This window comes from Papio anubis, chromosome 10, assembly GCF_008728515.1.
Source record: "Papio anubis isolate 15944 chromosome 10, Panubis1.0, whole genome shotgun sequence".
Classification (NCBI taxonomy): domain Eukaryota; kingdom Metazoa; phylum Chordata; class Mammalia; order Primates; family Cercopithecidae; genus Papio; species Papio anubis.
In genome coordinates, this window is record NC_044985.1 from 75,125,873 (window position 1) to 75,145,588 (window position 19,716).

The following is a 19,716-nucleotide window of genomic DNA, read 5'->3' on the forward strand; positions in this document are numbered from 1 at the left end:
TAGACAGATGGAATTTAAACTTGGAGGCGAACTCAGTATGAGAGTGTGACTAACGTGTCAGGGATTTTTTGATGGTGAAGGAAGAGGCTGCAGTGTAGATAGTCTTGGAGTATTTTTAATAGTTGTTTGACATTATAGCATGCACTGTGCCTGTCATTGAGTTCCATGTGCTGCTTATAGGTGCTGTACCAGGTGGAAGGATTTGTTGACAAAAACAACGACCTTCTCTATCGAGACCTGTCCCAAGCCATGTGGAAGGCCAGCCATGCCCTCATCAAGTCTTTGTTCCCCGAAGGGAATCCCGCCAAGATCAACCTGAAAAGGCCTCCTACAGCAGGCTCACAGTTCAAGGCATCTGTGGCCACTCTGATGAAGAACCTACAGACCAAGAACCCAAACTATATTAGGTATTTCTGGCACATAAAACTTTCACAGTTCAAATGTGAGAGCACCCCGAAGGAATATCATTTTTCCCTTTGTTTCAATCTGAGTGTAGCCCAAGCAGAGAGTAACTAAAGTACTTACAGATTAAATAATACCTTATCTGGGATTGGCTTAAAAAATGCTCCACTATCCTTTCCCCTAAAATAAGAAAGTAAAAAACTAAAGTGTGGTGGAGAAGATAGTAGATACTTAATGAAGCTCAGTGGTTGACACCTAGGTGTTTTCAACTTTCTTTATGTTTTTTTTTTTTTTTTTTTTTAATGGCAAGTTAACAAAATGTAAGTGTTTTTTCTGGTCAGTGTTTTGCAGAAAACTTGTTGGCCTCATTTGGGATTCTTGTTATTTTAGCTTAGAGCACAGCATTGAAGCAAGGCTTTAGTTACAACTCTGGCACTTCTTAGGAGACATGCACTGTTTTCTTCCCTGTGAGAGGTGTAGGCCTAGAGAAAGTAATGATTCCTAAAGCAATCTGAATTTTTTTCAAGGCAGTAGAAAGAACTTCTTAAAAGGGGCCGGGCGTGGTGGCTCACACCTCTAATCCCAACACTTTGGGAGGCGGAGTCGGGTGGATCACCTTAGGTCAGGAGTTCGAGACTAGCCTGGCCAGCATGGCAAAACCCTGTCTCTACTAAAAATATAAAAAATTAGCCGGGCATGGTGGCGGGAACCTATAATCCCAGCTTCTTGGGAGGCTGAGGCAGAAGAATCGCTTGGACCCAGGAGACAGAGTTTGCCGTGAGCCGAGGTTGCGCCACTGCACTCCAGCCTGGGCGACAGAGCAAGACTACGTCTCAAAAAAAAAAAAAAATTCTAGGCTCTTCTCTTTTTCTGCTTCTAGGGCATCTTAGACAAAACTCTCTAGATTTAGTGAAGACCAGCTAGGATTAGAGTTTGCTATGTGTGTATTTGGTGAGCTAGATAATAGAAGGAATGTGTCTGGTGGGTCAGATTTCACAGAGCACACCCATACCCACAAATACCTTCTATAGTTGTCTTTGAAAATGCAGTTATGAGGAAACTAGAGTGAAGAATATTTTTGTGTTTAGTTTGTGTGCCTGATATTTATATTCACAGAAATGTAAGTAGACAAAACCCTCTGGTTTGATTGCCGTCGGATTAGAACTTATGTTGGAGAGGATCCTAGTTTCAAAAAAAATCCAAGAAACTTTCTGTGATGAATTGCTTTTGTTATTCTCAATTGAATGAATTTTTTTTGCATCTTAAGTATATTTTATTGAGGTATCATTTATGTGAAGTGATATGCACAGTTCTGAAGTGAACAGTTTAATTTTTTTTTTTAACCATTCTGTATACTTTAGTGACCACCACCCAGGTTAAGACGTAAAACATTTCCATTACCTCAGAAAGCTTCTTCATTCCCCTCCTTTTTTAAATTTTTACAATTTTTCTAAGAAATCTTAATTAATAAACCCCAAGGTTGTGAATATATTATTGTATATTTCCTTCTAGAAGCTTTGTAGTTTCAGATTTCATATTTAGGTATGTTTCCCCAGTGTAGATATCCTGGTGCACTAACACCATGTTGAAAAGAAAACAGTCTCCTTTTCCCATTGATTTGCTTTGTGGCCTTTATTGATAATCAGTTGAATGTATATATAGGGGTCTGAACTTACTAGGCTGTTCCATTTATCTATTTGTCCGTCTTTCTTTAAGCCAGAGAGTAGACATTATTTTTATAAATGGTAAAAGAGAAAGCATAGTAACACTGATGCCCAACAACCTAAGATGTAGTTGTCCACGTAAGTGTGTAATTTCACAGTTGTAGTTAGGCAGCCATAATCATGAATGTTTAAGTATTAGTTAGGACACAGGGATTGCTACAGTATGATCCAACGCTAACAATGATTTAAGCAAGACTGATGTTTATTTCTTAAGTAACTTCTAAGTATGAGGACTCCAGAGCTGACAGGGCAGTTCCTTCTGTTTTGTGGCTCTGCCGTTTCCTGGATGTGTTCCTCGTCTGCATGGTCAAAGATGGCTGTCCACCACGTCAACATTTGCAGCCAGCAGTAAGCTGGAGGAGACCAAGGGGAGAGCCCATGCCTTCTTTTAAGAACACTGACTGGAGGCTGCAGATATTACTTCCCCTCTGATCCTAGCGGCCAGAAGTTGCTCACCTGGCCACACCTACTTGCAAAGGAGGTTGGAAAATAAAGCTTTTCCCTGGACAGCAAAGTGCCCTGTTAAGAAAGGAGAGCAGATATAGGGAGGAAACAGTGTTTTTAATCTTTTTATTGAGGTATAATACATATACATTAAAGTGCATGGATCTTAACTGTACAGCTTCTTGAAGTTTTACAGATGTATGTGCTTGTGTTACCCCATCCAGACCAAGTGGTAAAACATTCCCATCAGTTCAGAAGGTTCCCTTGTGTCCCTTGCATGTCGATCCCCCACTGCTACCTCTCCCCAGAGGTAACAGCAATACTGATTTTTAACCATGGGTTAGTTTTGCTTGAACTTGATATAAATGGAATCATAACTACAGCATGTACTCTTGGTGTTGGACTTTCACTCAATGAAGTGTCAGTGATACTCATCCACGTTATTGCATTTATTAGTGTGTTCTTTTTAAAATTACTGTGCCTGCAGTATTTATTTTTAGGTTGTTGTAAAATGATTTAAAATAGTTTCAAAAGTAATGACTGGGTTTCTTAAGAACAACAAATAATTGTTTTGCTATGAAACAGTTTTATATAATACTTTATTAAAACATAGACAATTGTATCCATAAGAGGCAGTTTGTAACCTAAAATCTTTGTAATCTTTAAGGTGTATCAAACCGAATGATAAAAAAGCAGCACACATCTTCACCGAGGCTCTAGTGTGTCATCAGATCAGGTACCTGGGGCTTTTGGAGAACGTCCGAGTGCGGAGGGCAGGCTACGCCTTCAGGCAGGCCTATGAACCTTGCCTGGAAAGATACAAAATGCTTTGTAAACAGACATGGCCTCATTGGAAAGGACCAGCCAGGTAAGAAACTCAGTGACCATGTTTAATAATGAATGTTTTAAGTAGTCAAATAATATGGGGGTTTTTTCCACATAAAATTCATAAAACAGAATTTTATGAAAAACTGGGTGTAACCTCTGTTTTGGACCTTCTTCCATTAGGATACCATTTTGTGCTAAGGTCAAAACAAGACTTATCAAATCCACATTTGGGACTTGTGTGGCAATAACATTAATTTTTAGAATATTTCCAAGGTAGGTTCGTAGGAGGTGATTTGTAATTTGATACATTTATATTTGTGTAGAATCATAGAAGGGTAGAATTAGAGACAGGTTGGATTACCACTTGTCACTTTTCCCATGAAAAATTTGGCTGCAGAGAGAGTCAGTGGGTGGGTGAAGGTCCCTGTCTTTGCCTAGATCTGTACCAGTTAATCGATAGACAATACAAGCAGGTAGGATTCACAGTGTCAGTGTTACTGCTGGGAAAGCTAGATTAGAGAATTTAGCTTGGACCTGGTGCCATACAGCTTTCAGCTGGTCTGACCTGAATTGCATTTACTCATCCAGTCCCAGACGGAGTGCTGGACACCGCAGGCCCAGTGGTACATCCCCATGTCCTGCAAGCTCTCCCCGGGCAGAGAGAACTGTGTACTGACGGGCAGCTGCTGCAGGAGAGAAATGGAGCCTTGCTTGTTCAGTGACCTTCCTTCTGCTCTCACTAATCAGAGAGGCTGCTCCTCTGCAGGCTGAAGAAGCTTGCCCCTGAATACTGCTGGACGGCTGACATGCCTGTTCCATGGGCATGGGCAGGATATGGGCGATTTTCATTTAACGATATTGGTATTGCCTACACATTCTCAGTGCACCTGGCCTTTCACAGGAACATCAGCACTCTTAGGACACTTACCTTGTATTATAAGAAGATCTAGAAACTACAGATGTATGGTGTGGTCTCTGATGCCTAATTTAATACCCTAATTTAATGTAGGATCTGGGTACTGTTTCAGTTCCCATTGCTAATTTCCAGAGTATTATGGTAAACAGGTACCATAATACAGAACATGTATTCACTCTCTGCCTGGCATCTAGTCCTCAGGTGGGTGGAGTGAGGTTTAGTTCTAAAGACTGATGTTGAAACCAGGGTCAAGGATGGAGAGGTCAGGGCCAAGTCCAGTTCTTGCTCCCATGGGGTAAAGCCCACGTTTCTTAGTGTCCCATTGGTCTGGGACTGTCTCTTGGACTCTGCTTGTATTCTCAGGGGCAGAAACAATGTTTAAAATATTTTCAGGAATTAACTGAGTGAGTTTAAAATAGATCTGAGTTTCTTGCACACCCTCCTGGCCCAGGTTGGTACATCGTTATAGGTATGTTTGATACAAGTATTGCCTCTACTAATGAAATCAAGAAATTGGCTTTAATACCACATTTTCTTAGAATACATAGTTCTGAACCCAAATTTACTTTTTCAGTGTTTACTGGACTTGGTTTAATTTGTGGAAAATTCTTTGATAGAAGGATGATTACTGAAAGAGCAGTCACACTTGGAAATGAAGCTATGTTTTATACCACTGAGAACCTGATAACCGTGGTAGAAGATAAAACTTTTTGTAACTCAGAAAACTCATTGTTTTTATTTTTATTTTTTTAGGTCTGGTGTGGAGGTCCTATTTAATGAATTAGAGATTCCCGTGGAAGAATACTCCTTTGGTAGATCAAAGATTTTCATCCGAAACCCAAGAACAGTATGTAACCAAAACCTTTGCATTCTGAACTTAAGTTGGAATCATATAGGAAAGTTCTTAAAATATGTTTAACTTTATAACATTATATGAGAGGCTACCATGAATGTCACAAAACACTTGTGTGTTTATCTACAAATAACCAAGAGGCATGGACAGATAAGGGGTAGTGGAAGAATGTGTATTTTTTATGAACCATCAAAGTCTTTGCTCTGACAGAGTTTACAACACTTAAGAAATCACAAAGAAACTGTTAGGACAACAGTACAACGTTCATAGCAACTGCAGGTAAATTCAGTCTGCATTTGTAATACCTCAATTATACGTTAATTTTAAGAACTACAGCCCTATTATTTAGAGACACAGGAAAGCACTAAAATGAAAAAAATGTTTTAAGTAAAAAAATACTTTTCACATTCTACCTCATAGAACCCCAAGGAAATCTTTTTGTCAATGAATAGATGAGTGTGAAGTATAATGAGTATAGCAGGTGACTGGTAATTTGGAAACGTTGAGATTTTGGAAAGTGTTTAATTCATTTAAGAGAGAATTTTCCAGCATCTGCCTTCCATTAGTAATTTGCATCCTCATAGACTGTGTGAAGGCAAACTTAAGCTCAATTCAGCCCCTCTCTGATTTGTCATAAATTCTGAATCACTGGAATAAAAATTGTAAGTCTTTCATGAATTCATCAAAATAATTTTCTCACGGACCATTATCCATATCACGTATAATGAATATGGTTATTCAATTCTTTTTTTCAATGTAATTGACTCCAACATGATGGCATTTTTGTCTCTTGAAAATTCCTTTCGGTGTGTGCTGTGAGGTTTCAGAGGATTTTTAATAAGACCATCTATCATTTCTTATTAGTTATTCAAATTAGAAGACCTGAGGAAGCAACGCCTGGAGGACTTGGCCACTCTCATTCAGAAGATCTACCGGGGGTGGAAATGCCGCACACACTTCCTGCTAATGAAAAAAAGCCAAATTGTGATTGCCGCCTGGTATAGGAGATATGCGGTAAGAGTCTCAGTCATTTTAAATCAGTAATAACAATGCTCATTTGCCAACATTTATTATGCACTTACTATGTATGTGATTTTTACACACTTAATTCTCCCGACAACCTCATGAGATAATGGATGTTCTTAATGGTTCTTTTTTTTAAACATGAGAAAACTAAGACACTAAGCTGTTAAGTAATTTGCCCACAGCCACATAGCTGTAAGTGATAGAGCTGGGATTTTAATCCAAGATAGTATTAGAGCTCAAGTTCAGTGTACCACACTGCCTTTCACTGATCTAGCTGTATTTGGTTGGAAATACATTTTTAATTTGGTCATCAGATTGGAAGAGACAATGTCCTTTAAACTTTTGATTTGGTTGGGCTAGTTTTTCAAAGTAATTGGCTATTCTTTATTGTAGCAGCTTTGAAAGTGGCTTTAATTCCGGAAAGCTAATGTCATGTTTTTGTAGATTTCTGGTGTTGGTTAAAGGATTGCGTTCTTTTTAGTCCTTAGGTATCTGGCTCTGTTAACTATAGGGGAAAGATTCAATAATAAATAATGTTTACCTAATTAATATGAAGTTTCTTTTTGGCATTTCCTTCCTCACTTGATTGTAGAGGTTTTGTTGAAGGCATACCTCAGGTTTGAGAGAAGCCTGAAAGTTGGCCTCAAGGTTAATTGAAACTTGGGCTGTGTTCTCACAAAATGAATTAGATTTGCACTCACATCTCCTTTCTCATATTCTTCCTCTTTTTCAGCCATAAAGAGACTTTGCTATAGGACTGTATGTAATCGAGACATAATTTACGCTGACCTGTTCTCACATAATACATTTTGGTTTATTATTTCCAAGTTTTACAAATTAATGAGGTACTTAAGTGATTAAGCTAAAGAAAATCAGCTTGAGAGTATCTTTACAATGGCTCATGCTAGTTAAGATTATAACCAGCAGTATAAGTCTTAAAATATGAATCTGCCCAGCCATGTGAATGATAGAGTCATTCATATGCATTCTGCAAAGGCACTTTGGACTGTTGTCACCCAGCCTGGTGGCCGTGGAGTCTCCTCTGTACACATAGTAGCATCCTTAACTCTGCTGCAGATCATAATGCTCTGTTTTCTGTTTGGCTGAGAAAGGGAGGACCAACAAGTAAGCAGTCCTCAAGGAGCCCTTTTTATAATTTCTTATTTTGAGGTCATTAAGAAAAGTTTACAAGTGTGCTGGATTCATCTGTCTTGAATTCTACAAATATTTTTAAAACATGTTAGCAAAGTGGACAAAACAACCTAATTCCTGACTTCCTAAAGCTTATATCTAGTGAAAGACAATATGCATTTAAGCAAACAAATAATCAGAACAATTATAGACTGTTGTAAGTGCTAGGAAGGAAACAGAGAACTGAGATAAAGAATAATGGGGAGGCGGGGATGTGACCTAAGAGTGGTCAAGGAGAAACTTCTGGGAGGGGCCATTTGATCAGAAGGATGAGAAAGAACAGGCAATACCAAGAACTAGGAAGATCAAGTATTATTTGTACCTTTTCTCCCAATATAAATATTTAATATCACCAGATTTTTAAATGTCAGTATGTATCATTAGTTCATGATGTCAGGAGTTATAAGCAATCTTAGTTTGTAGAATGAAAACTAAGAATAGCCCCAGTTTTAGAGAATGCATTAACTTTGCTCTAGTGTTACATCTCTTTCAAAATTTGAACTACATACCTCAACCAGTTCACTGCATGTTACTCAAGCCAGTGATTAAACTCATTATTTTCCGTCAACCAGATAACTCAAAAGATTTCTTGAATGCTCCTTTTTAGTTGCTGGTTACTTTTAAGTTATTCCATATTTTGTGATATTTCATGTTTCCTAGAGATGAATTTTCAAGTGAGATGTAGTTATTTTCAAGACATTTATGAATTTTTTTTTTTTTTTTTTTTTTTTTTGAGACGGAGTCTCGCTGTGTCGCCCAGGCTGGAGTACAGTGGCGCGATCTCGGCTCACTGCAAGCTCCGCCTCCTGGGTTCACGCCATTCTCCCGCCTCAGCCTCCAAGTAGCTGGGACTACAGGCGTCCGCCACCTCGCCCGGCTATTTTTTTGTATTTTTAGTAGAGACGGGGTTTCACCATGTTAGCCAGGATGGTCTCAATCTCCTGACCTCGTGATCCACCCGCCTCGGCCTCCCAAAGTGCTGGGATTACAGGCTTGAGCCACCGCGCCCAGCCGCGACATTTATGAATTAAAAAAAAAAAAAACCACAGAGGTTACCAAATGGATGTCAGAGTGATGGTCAGATACCATAGCTGTAGGTTGTTCATACATCTGTGGAATATTACTCTGGGAAGAATCCTAGAGATTTTCCATCTCCTCATTTAACAGCTGGGGAAACTGAGGCTCAGAGAAGGTGAGTGCCTTGTCTGAGGTCCCAGGATCCTCTTGGATTTTCTCCCTGGCATCCTTTTTTTGTTCCTCTGCCCATCTATTGATACCATCACCCATTACCTCTGATTTTCCAAGACAAAGCGTGGAAGCCTGGGAAGGCATCTCCCACCTCAGAGAATGGGGGCTGAGCCATCTAGCACTTCTAACATGAAGGATTCATAATATGACGTTAGTACTTTGAAATGGTGTGAATTTTCATCAGGGATGCCCATGTTTCAGTGTATATTCCAAAGTGAATACTGTAAAAGCTCACTTTTCTAGGAAGTATTCCAGCAGCCTCCACTCCAAGGCATCAGCCCTGGAAGTAAGAAAGGCCTCTGGGCATTGAGCTTGTTGAGCCAGATCTGGGAGCCTCACTAGGTCTTCTTTGACCTTCCCCACCTGGAAGTAAGCTCTGCTGCCTCTGAGCCTGCCTCTTGTGCTGTCTGTGCTGCGTCTCTCCCAGGGTACTGTTTATCCTTTATACTGTTGACCTGTGTCCACTTCAAGTCCTTGAGGGCAGGGATGGAGTCAGATGCACATTTATATCCTCATGGTTCTATTAAAAGGCTTTATGCATAGTGGAGGCTCAATATAGAAATATTTAGTTGATTGATAGCAGTTTACTTAAATTTTTAGCTGATTTTCCAGCTTGAGGCAAAGTAAAAGTAGCAAACCTAAAAGAAACTAGGGAGGTTTAGAGGTGAGTCCAGTAAGTAGCATGGTGAGAAATGATACCAAGAAGAGAGAACACTCAAAAGCAGATGCAGAACTCAGTGAGTTTTCATTCAATATGCATTTACTGAGGATCTGCCATGTGTGGAACCCTGTATTATAACAGCATGAGACGAAGAAAGTAATGATAATAATGCGGTGTCCTGAGTCATTTAGGAATTATTTTATTCAGCATCCTTAAGGCATACTTTGGATTAACTGTAATAATATTGGATTGTTTAATATTTTGGTTTCTTTATGTATTGGTTTCCAGAAGGAGTATGGATAATTAAGAGTCAGTTAGACGAAGTGAGCAAATACCCTTTCTCAGTCCTTGTGTGCGTTACAGATATGTAACTACAACTGCCACTATCTTCCCCTTTTATCCTACAGCAACAAAAGAGGTACCAGCAGACAAAGAGTTCCGCCTTAGTAATTCAGTCTTATATCCGGGGTTGGAAGGTGAGTTTAAAAGAAGTATGCTTTATTTATTTGGGGTTTTCTGGTTTTTCACAAAGGATAATGTCTTTAGGCTCACCCTGCAGAGGAGGGCTCCTCTGTCTCCTGCCTTGCCTATAAACAGTCAGATGGAAAGAATAAATATTATGGGCCAAACAGGGACCCTGGTGACCATGTCTTGGCCACTTCCTTCTAACCAGCTTTCTTTTTAAGCGCTTTGTTCTCTAAACAGGAAGTCCTTGAAGTAATACCCGTACATGATTTCAATATCCCTTTGCCCCATGTTTTTGAGAAAAGCTGTAGTACAGAAGGCTGTCTCACAGCCATTGCTTTCATACTCAGAACCCCTACCCCAGTGACTTCCATAACTGTCCAGTAACCATCTTGCAGGCTTGCCATCACGACTGAAAGATCCTGAGATCTGGCTGGGACTAGCGGTGGGGACATGGGGGAGCCGTCACAGTGGACAGCCTGGTTCCAGGTGCTTCCTGCCAAGGCTTGGTTCAAGGGTCAATGAACTATGGGCCCCAGGCCAAGGGTCAATGACCTACAGGCCACAGGCCAAATCTAGCCTGCTGCCTGTCATACAACCTGCAAGCTGAGAATGGTTTTTATATTTTTAAACTGTTGTTTTTAAAAAAGGAAAAGATAATGATTTCATGACATACGAAAAGTCTATGGAATACAGATTTCAGTGTACATAAATAAAGTTTTATTGGAACACAGCCACATTCATTTATTTCACAGATTGGCTGGCTGCTCTAGCACTACAGTGGTAGAGTCAAGTCATAGCAATAGACTGTGTGACCTTCAGAGCCAAAAGCACTTTACAGAAAAAGTTTATGGATCCCTCATCTAGGTCAACGATACTTCAGAGCATGTTCTGACCCTCTTCCTGTGAGGAGATTTTGTGGCATGGTCTGAATCCAGAGGGGTAGTGCCCAGGCCTGGAGCCCGTTCAGAGGGTAGCCCCTTGGTGCCGAGTCCAGCAACACTGACTGACCTTGCCCAGGCCTTCGACAACTTAAGGGCTTAGTAGTTGTCCCACGGCAAATGGCAAAACACAAATCTGAACATGTAGAGTAAGTGAAATTGCTGCCTGCAGCTTCTTCCTTGCCCTCATGACTGGATCCTGGGGCCCCGTTTGTAGGCTAGGGACCTTAGAGGAAGGACCCAAAGTCCACCTTCAAACCAGGTGTCCTCCTGGCCCCCATACAATCAGTTTCCAGCAACTAATGGAAAGAAACCGCTGGTTTGGGATCAATGAGATTATTTTGGTTTTGCAGTTTTAAAAATCTCTTGAATAAGAAGGACAGCTACAGTTACATTCCAGGCAATAATAAGGAAAGAGATACAGTGGCCTTCAGAGGATCATTGGAATCCTCCGGCCACCTTCTGAGAAATATTTCATCCCACAGATGTGTGCCAGCTTATGGTGCTGTAGTCAGATTTCTCCTATTGTGTATCAGGGTATGGGAGGCTGCTGTTCCAATCAAGTGGAAACCACACTGTCATGCTTGATGATGTCTTCATTGTCCGCCTTCTCGTAGTCAGTTTGGGGCTAATCACCTTCGCCTTCTTTAACCTGTGATTTTTCACAATATCGTGGGTGTTAGGACAATCATCTCTTCAGGTTTTTTTTTTTCAGGTCACTGTCAATTCCATTTTTTTAAACGTTCTCTCTTTTGGGTGATTCTGCCCTTTAGGCTCGAAAAATTCTGCGGGAACTGAAGCATCAAAAGCGCTGTAAGGAAGCAGTCACGACCATTGCTGCATATTGGCATGGGACCCAGGTAGGCCAGAGACCCCAAGGAAGGTGGTGGGTCAGCAGTAATGTCATGTGGAACCATGAACCCTCGGCTTCAGGGGCAGAAAATGTTTCACTGGCTTGAGCTACTGAGCACGTGTTTGCCTCTTGCTCTTTCCAACATTTTGTTGTGGGGTGGTGGCACATGCTTTTGCATTTACCATTTGGTGGTGACTAGTGTCTCTCTTTTTCTTTCTTCATTGAAAACCAGCAGTAACCTTTCCTGCCTTAAACTTTTCTGTAACTCCTTTTCAAATGCATCACAGGCGCGAAGGGAACTGAGACGGCTGAAGGAGGAGGCTAGGAATAAACATGCTATTGCAGTTATTTGGGCTTACTGGCTTGGATCTAAGGTACTTGATGCACATATCCCAACACTCCATCCGGGAATTCTGCAATAATCAGTCCTTATCTCTAGACTATTAGGGGATGAATGACTGCAATTAATAGTGGCTCACACTGGTGCATGTCCTAGCCGCCAGATTTAACACACCTGGAAACATTAGTTCAGTAGTATGCATAGGAAGCTTAGGCATGCGTAGGCCAATAAAACTAATTGCTTACTAAAAAGGCACTAGTACCATTGCTCTTTAAAACAAAACAAAACAACTCTTAAATAACATGCATGTTTAGGTTCCCCCCTCCCCACTGATGAATGCTAGCAGTTTTTTAGAGGTTTTCTGAAGGGGTTGCGCATGTTGGGAATGTTCAAGTTTGGGCTTCAATCGGTCTCTGCAACATGTTGACAATGGAAATGCCTCTAACATATGTCTTTAAAAAATTAATTTATGAATGAAATTTTTTTTTAGGCTCACTGTGGCAGCTATTGATTATTATAAGCAAAATATTACATGTGCAAAGAATTATCATCTGTGATTTAACAGACAACTATGTTCATGCACAGCTAGCTATAATTGCCACTGAAGAATCCCAGGAATTTCAGCATCAGCTGTTTGTTTTCAGAAACAAAGGCCTCCTGAAATACTCTCACTAATCCCCAGGCATAGTCGTGGGCTCTGTGAACATTTCACATACCCCAAGGGACAAGATTTTTAGATGTTTTTGTTACTTAGAAAATCAAAGGTCATCTTTGCTAAAAATGTGTATTCCAGTTAGAAACACAAACATCAACAGAGTCCTGTGTTTTGAAGTCCACCTTGTCAACATTATAAGCCTATCTTGTGAGAAAATGAGGAAAGTCAACATCTGCCTGCATAAAGAGCTTAATTTGCCAAAAACTAACCAGAGTTGTTCATTTGTGCTTTTCGTGAAAAATCTGTGAAGAACAAACTTGTTCCTCTAGTCAACTGAGGGAAATGTTGTAGCAGAAGCAAATGGACTCTTAGATGGGTCTTGCTAGGATTTCTCCATCCAGTGAGTTCATTTCCCAGTCTCAGTACTATAATATCTTGAACAATTAGTGCCTATTTATATCCTTTAGAATAGCTTGTCTAAGATTATTTTTTCCCTAACAGTAATTTTTAAACCTATAAGTTTAACCTATAATTGCTTCAGTCTTCAGTATATTTCACTTTGGGGACCTTAGCTAAAATTGAATTTTTATACATGCCACTTTTCATTTTTTGACTAGAAGTAATTTTTGAGTTTTGTTAGTTTTGGTTTTTGTTTGCACTTCAGAGAAATAACCTTTTTTCCTCCCAGTTTTCTAAATGATTGTTCACAAGAGTTATCTTTTTATCCATCCAAAGGGATGAACTCAGACAGGAGTGCATAGCTTCTTCAGCCCAATATGCTGTCAGCAAGGGGGAGTCTAATGACGTCATTAGGGCTGTTACTCAGAGTTTGAAGGCTTTCATATGGGAGTGAAAGGGTGTAGAGAAGGCAGCAAACAGGGAGAGAGAACAAGGAAGAAAAAAGAAAAAGAATGGAAGTAAGGGGTGAGAAATGATTACCTTGGGAACCACACAGATTGCCCTCCTCTGGAACAGAATCTCAGTGCACTGAAAATACAAGCACTGCACCAGCCTGGCACCAATTCTTTGGGTTTAAATTATTATGCACTGTTTCTCTGTCATTCTGAAATCCTTATTCATAAATTGACTCTTCTGTTTGGTGGGGTATCTTTTTCTGGTCATTTATGCTGTCTGCATTGGGCTGTCTCTTTTATTTACTATCTAAAACATTCTAGGCTCGAAGGGAATTGAAACGCTTGAAGGAGGAGGCTAGGCGTAAGCATGCAGTTGCTGTCATTTGGGCTTACTGGCTTGGACTGAAGGTACTTCCTCAACCACTTGTTTCTGTCCAGGGTGAACTTCATAAAGCCTAGCACCTACTAACCCTGAGAAAACGATTGATTATGCTTGCTGATGGTCTGCACAGTCTTGTAGAATGTCATCTTGCTTAATGTTTTACCTTTTTCAGAAGAAACCTATACACTAATGTTTTTTCTGATTTTGTGATTTCTATTTCTTTAAATAATAGGTTTAATGTAATAGCAATATGGCATGTTTTATTCAAGATACTATGTTATCAAAGTTCTAGTTTGTTATCTTTATGAGTGTAAAGTTGTTTTTTAAAAATCTATGAGACACAGTTGCAAGAGTTGAGCTAAAAGCTGCCCTACATCCACATTGAGCAGCCTAGGGATGCCAGGCTTTTGTTTCCCTTTTTATGCCAATTCTGCCCCAGTAATGGCTGCCTGGAGTAGAGCTTTCTTCAGAGCGACCATTGTTCTAATTGTTCAGTGTAGGAACCAAAGGGTCTTGCATCACTAAGCTTACAGATTTTGATTAATGAGATCAGAGATTCAGAGACCAGTGGATCATTCATGTTAAAGAGAACCTCGAATTCAAATACCTTGTGATTATGTCAGGGTTTATTTCAAAGTGTGCTTACTATAGTAGGGTACACTTATGTGTCCAGAACTACACATAAGTAAATAACTCCAAGCTCTGAAAAGGCTTTAGAATATTCTTTATGCCATGTAAGGATCTGGTCTTCCAAATTCAATAATTAATCACCATAGGAAGACATCCATATTGCCTTTTTGGGATAATTAGGCCCCTTTTTGACAGTATTTCTTATCATTGTTTTTACTTTAATCCTACGATATTTAATCTTACTCTAAATATTTGAATATTATCTGAGAGATCATTGACTCTAAATCTGAACAACCATTAGAAATATCCCTGAATCCTGCTTTGAATAATCTGCATTTTTTTCTGCAACTTCAGCCTATAAATTTTAGTAAATTATCCCTTTTGATTATACTGAGTATTCACCAAGTAATATTTGAAGTAATGAAGAAGTAACTTAAATATGAATTTTAACAGATGTTCTGTTCGAAGAAGTCCAAACAAGCTCTATAACCGGTTTCTTTAAAGTCAAACAAAAGTAAACATTTTCCCATTTAATTCACATCTTCTAATTTGTGTTCTAATTTTCATAACAGGAAGGAAAATTAACATTGAATCAGGATTTTTACTCTATAAAATGATTTCCATCAGTAATACATTTATCTTCAGTTTTCTGGGTTTAACTGCATATGATTTCAGAACATTTTTGCATTAGGGGTGTGCACTAGCAACTTACAAAGCACATTCAGTTTGTAGGGGAATATTATTTTAGCAGAAGCTAACTGGGCTTACTCTAGACATAACTTTTTTCCTCTCAGTCTCCAACAAAACAGAAGTACTTTACTATATTACCAGTATTGTTGTATGAAATAAGATCAAACTTATTTGAAGTCCAAGAATATAATAATTTTGTATTTTTTTTTTTTCTAAAAGAGAATCATGGTAATATGAATGATAGTTTTGCCCTCTCAAATGATTGACTTTTCTTGTGGAAATAATTACAAAGTGCAGTGAGCCTTTTTAAGACTCCCATTTCCCCCAGGGGGCACCATCATATATGCCAGCATGTTGTCACTGGGCTTTAAAGGTCTGTAGTTGTATTTTGGGAGAAATAACCTGCCCTGTGGAATATCAAAATGCATGTAGCAATGAGCTCAGTTATAATGAAGCTCAACTAAATATAGTAGGACTTCAGGTATATTTTTAAGGATATATTCTTATGTAACTTCATTTGTCTGCCTTCATATGCTATTATAATTTCATGACCCAATTGTTAGGTAACATTTTTCTTCTCCTTGTCCCTTCTCACCTTAGTTTGAGATTAGAAATGTTTGTGGATCTGACAACTCCGTGGCTAAAAAGCAAATGGCAATCAGTAACTAGAATATGAATACAGGCATACCTCAGAGACATTGCAGGCTCAGTTCTAGATCTCTGCAATAAAGTAAATATCACAATAAAGTGAATCACACAAATGTTTTGTTTTCCAGTGCAAATAAAAGTTATGTTTACGCTGTCTCTACTATAGTCTATTAAGTGTCTAATAGCATTATGTCTAAAATGCCAAAGTACATACTTTACAAATACTTTATTGCTAAAAAATGCTAACCATCATCTGAGCCTTCAGCAAGTTGTAATATTTTTCCTGGTGGAGAGTCTTGTCTTGTCTTGATGTCGATGGCTGCTGACTGATGTGGCTGCTGAAGGTTGTGGTGGCTGTGGCAGTTTCTTAAAACAAGACAACAATGAAGTTTGCCACATAGATTGATTTCCTTTCCTGAAAGATTTCTGTATAGCATATGTTGGCATTTAATAGCATTTTACCCAGTGTAGAACTTCTTTCAAAATTGGAATTAATCCTCTCAAACCTTGTCACTGGCTTTGTCAACTAAGCTTATGGAATATTCCAGATCCTTTGTTGTCATTTCAACAGTGTTCACAGCATCTTCATCAGGAGTAGATTCCATCTCGGGAAACTACTTTCTTTGGCCATCCGTAAGAAGCAACTCCTTGTTCATTTACATCTTATCTTGAGATTGCAGCAATTCAGTCCCATTTTCAGGCTTCACAATTCTAGTTCTCTTGATATATCACCACATCTGCAGTTACTTCCTCCACTGAAGTTTTGAGCCCCCTCCAAGTCATCCATGAGAGTTGGAATCAACTTCTTCCAAACTTTTGTTAATGTGGCTGTTTTTACCTCCTCCCATGAATCTCGAATGTTCTTAATGGCACCCAGAATGATGCTTCTTTTCTGGAAAGTTTTTAATATACTTTGCCCAGATCCACCAGAGGAATCACTATCTGTGGCAGGTATAGACTTACCAAATGTATTTCTTAAATCATAAGACTGGGAATTACTCCTTGATCCATGAGCTGCAGAATGGATGTTGTGTTAGCAGGCATGAAAACATTAATCTCCTTGTATATATCCATCAGAGCTCTTGGGTGACCAGGTGCCTTGTCAGTGTGAATTAATATTTTGAAAGTTATCTGTTTTCTGAGCAGTAGGTCTCAATATGGGGCTTAAGATAGTCAGTAAACCATGCTGTAAGCAGATGTGCTATCATCTAGGCTTTGTTGTTCCATTTATGGAGCACACAGGCAGAGTAGATTTAGCATAATTCTTAAGCTGTAGGATTTTTATAATGGTAAATGAGCATTAGCTCCAGCTTAAAGTTAGTAGCTGTATTATCCTCTAACAAGATAATCAGCCTGTCCTTTGAAGCCAGACATTAGCTTCTCCTCTCTAGCTATCAAAGTCTAGATGGCATCTTCTTCCAATAGAAGGCTGTTTTGTGTACATTGGAAATCTGTTGTTGAATGTAGCCGCTTTCATCAGTGATCTAGCTAGATCTCCTGGATAACTTTCTGCAGCTTCTATATCAGCACTTGCTGCTTCTTTCCTTAACCCTCATGAAGAGTTAATAAGCTTTTCTTCTGCAGCTTCCTCACCTCTCTCAGCCTTCTTAGAATTAAAGAGAGTTAGGATATTGCTCTGGATTAGGTCTTGGCTTAGAGGAATGTTGTGGCTGGTTTGATCTTATATCTAGACCACTAAAATTTTCGCCTTATCAGCAGTGAGGCCGTTTCACCTTCTTATCATTTGTGTGTTCACTGGAATAACACTTTCAGTTTCCTTCAAGAATGTTTCCTTTGCATTTGTAACTTGGCTGTTTGGCACAAGGGTCCTAGCTTTTGGACTGCCTCAGCTGTTGACATGCCTTCCTCACTAAGCTTAACCGTTTCTAGCTTTCAATTTAAAGTGAGAAGTTTGTGACCCTTCCTTTCACTTGAACACTGAGAAGCCATTATAGGGTTATTAATTCAATATTAATTAATTTCTATATTGCCGTGTCTTGGGTAATAAGGGAGGCCTGAGGAGAGGGGGAGAGATAGGAGAACGGCCAGTGGGTGGAGCAGTCAGAATATACACACTGTCTCTTAAGTTCACCATCTTGCAGATAGAATAATAATGAAAAAGTTTGAAATATTGTGAGAATTACCAAATTGTGACACAGAGACACAGAATGAACACATGCTGTTGGAAAAATGGTGCCAGTAGGCTTGTTTGATGCAGGGTTGCCACAAACCTTCAATTTGTAAAACCTCAATGTCTGCAAAGTGCATTAAAATGAGGTATGCCTGTAAAAGGAAAAACTACCCATATGGTATATGTTACAGTTTTTAAACCTTAAAAATCTTTAGATGTAGAGAATGGGTCTGGTGCGCAAATGCTGAGGGACCGGGTTGGTCACACAGATGAAGAAAGCAGCAGATGGGAGGTGGATCAGGAGCAAGGGGGACTTGTGTAGTTTGGAGCATGCATGTCTCATCTAAAGGCAACAGCAGCTACTTTAGCCTCCCTGGCCCTTATTTTATAGGACTAGGCCTCAGTGTTGCTAGATCTTAGACAACTTTAAGAGAAGTCTGCAGTCTGAATTATTATATTGTTATTAACTTATAAATATGCATACAAAACATTTATCTATAAACTGAATTTGGTTAGAAGATTACTGGCTTACATCCCCTAATGTAGAAATATTTTGAACATGTGCAGTTAAACCTAGAAAACTAGAGAGAAAAGAAAAAAGATATGTAATGTCTGAATTATTCAGATAGGCTAATATTTTGTTAAATTCTAACTCTCCCATTTATATCTGGATGGTAATAAATAAAGATATTTTTCCCTCAGTTTCAAAATTTAACTATATAATTTATTCCTTTGTTATGCAAACACTCCACTTAGTTACTCTTATTTGTTAGACATCAGTATATGAAGTAAATATGACAATGTAGCAAGGAAAAAATGTGTGAACTAAAACTATAATATGATGTTTTAAGTGCTCTGATAGCATTAAGTATAAAGTTTGGTGAGAATAGAGATGATAGAGAAAAATTAATGCAATGAAATGGAAGGTAATGGTAGTTTCAAAGCTTCTTTTTAAATTCTTATTTTTAGCCATATTCAGTTCTCAGTGTGTAGTACTAAAGCCTTATCTTCTATGCAAGGCTTTTGGAAACTGATACAGTTCTTCAGACATTTTTTTTTTCTTTTTGCCTTTTACAAAACAATCTGAATAGAACATTATTTTATATAGTTTTTAAATGTATTTTAATTTGGGATGAGTTTGCAGCTGTGCCTGTAAAATGTTTCTTGTCAAATCATCAGATTCTTCAGAAACTACTGAGAGGATTTAAAACATCAGTTCATTCTGGTTTCATCATTTTACATCTCTCCATTTCTTTCTCTCTGACTTAAGATCCACTATGTGAATGTGCTTCCATTATTGTACTAAATCCAGAAAGGACACTTATAAGTTGACTTGTTTGACACTTTTTCATTTTTAATAGAGGTGTATCATTATGCATCTGTACCAGCCACACATTAACCACTGCAACCTGCGTCTTCTTTTTAAAGGTACGTAGAGAATACAGGAAATTCTTCAGAGCCAATGCCGGAAAGAAAATCTATGAGTTCACGCTTCAGAGAATTGTAAGTTGACACTTTATGTGTGTGGCTAATTAGCATTATGGAATTACCCACTTAATATCACCAACTCCATAAAATGTGCCTTTTCTTAAATGACAGACGTGACTTTTTAAATAATAATTAAATCATAGCTGTGACACTGAGAGTGAGTAATCTTTTGAAATCATCTCCCAAATTCAGGTAGAATTGTATCAGAAAGAGTTGTTAGTGGCCCGTATATTATTAATACAATGTTTGTCTTATTTGACAGAGAGAACTTTTGGGGGAAAGTAGACCCAAGAAAGCCAGGGCCTTATCCTGTGAAACTGCCATGAGCTGTGGCAGGGCAAGGCTG

At 38.9% G+C, this 19,716-nt stretch overlaps 1 protein-coding gene across 11 annotated transcripts in view; it reads left to right on the forward strand.

Moving 5' to 3' along the window:
* MYO1B (myosin IB) overlaps positions 1-19,716 on the forward strand; it is a 181,348-nt gene that overhangs the window by 143,564 nt on the left and 18,068 nt on the right. For 5 of the 11 annotated variants that reach the window (XM_003907741.5, XM_009182647.3, XM_009182648.4 and 2 more), the window contains 9 exons: positions 181-407; positions 3,238-3,438; positions 5,068-5,161; positions 6,032-6,181; positions 9,701-9,769; positions 11,473-11,559; positions 11,840-11,926; positions 13,723-13,809; positions 19,311-19,385. In XM_003907741.5, the coding sequence (XP_003907790.1) occupies positions 181-407; positions 3,238-3,438; positions 5,068-5,161; positions 6,032-6,181; positions 9,701-9,769; positions 11,473-11,559; positions 11,840-11,926; positions 13,723-13,809; positions 19,311-19,385 (1,077 nt within the window). The remainder of the gene's footprint in view (positions 1-180; positions 408-3,237; positions 3,439-5,067; positions 5,162-6,031; positions 6,182-9,700; positions 9,770-11,472; positions 11,560-11,839; positions 11,927-13,722; positions 13,810-19,310; positions 19,386-19,716) is intronic. The other 6 variants (XM_021924386.2, XM_009182652.3, XM_021924385.2 and 3 more) reach the window with 3 other exon arrangements.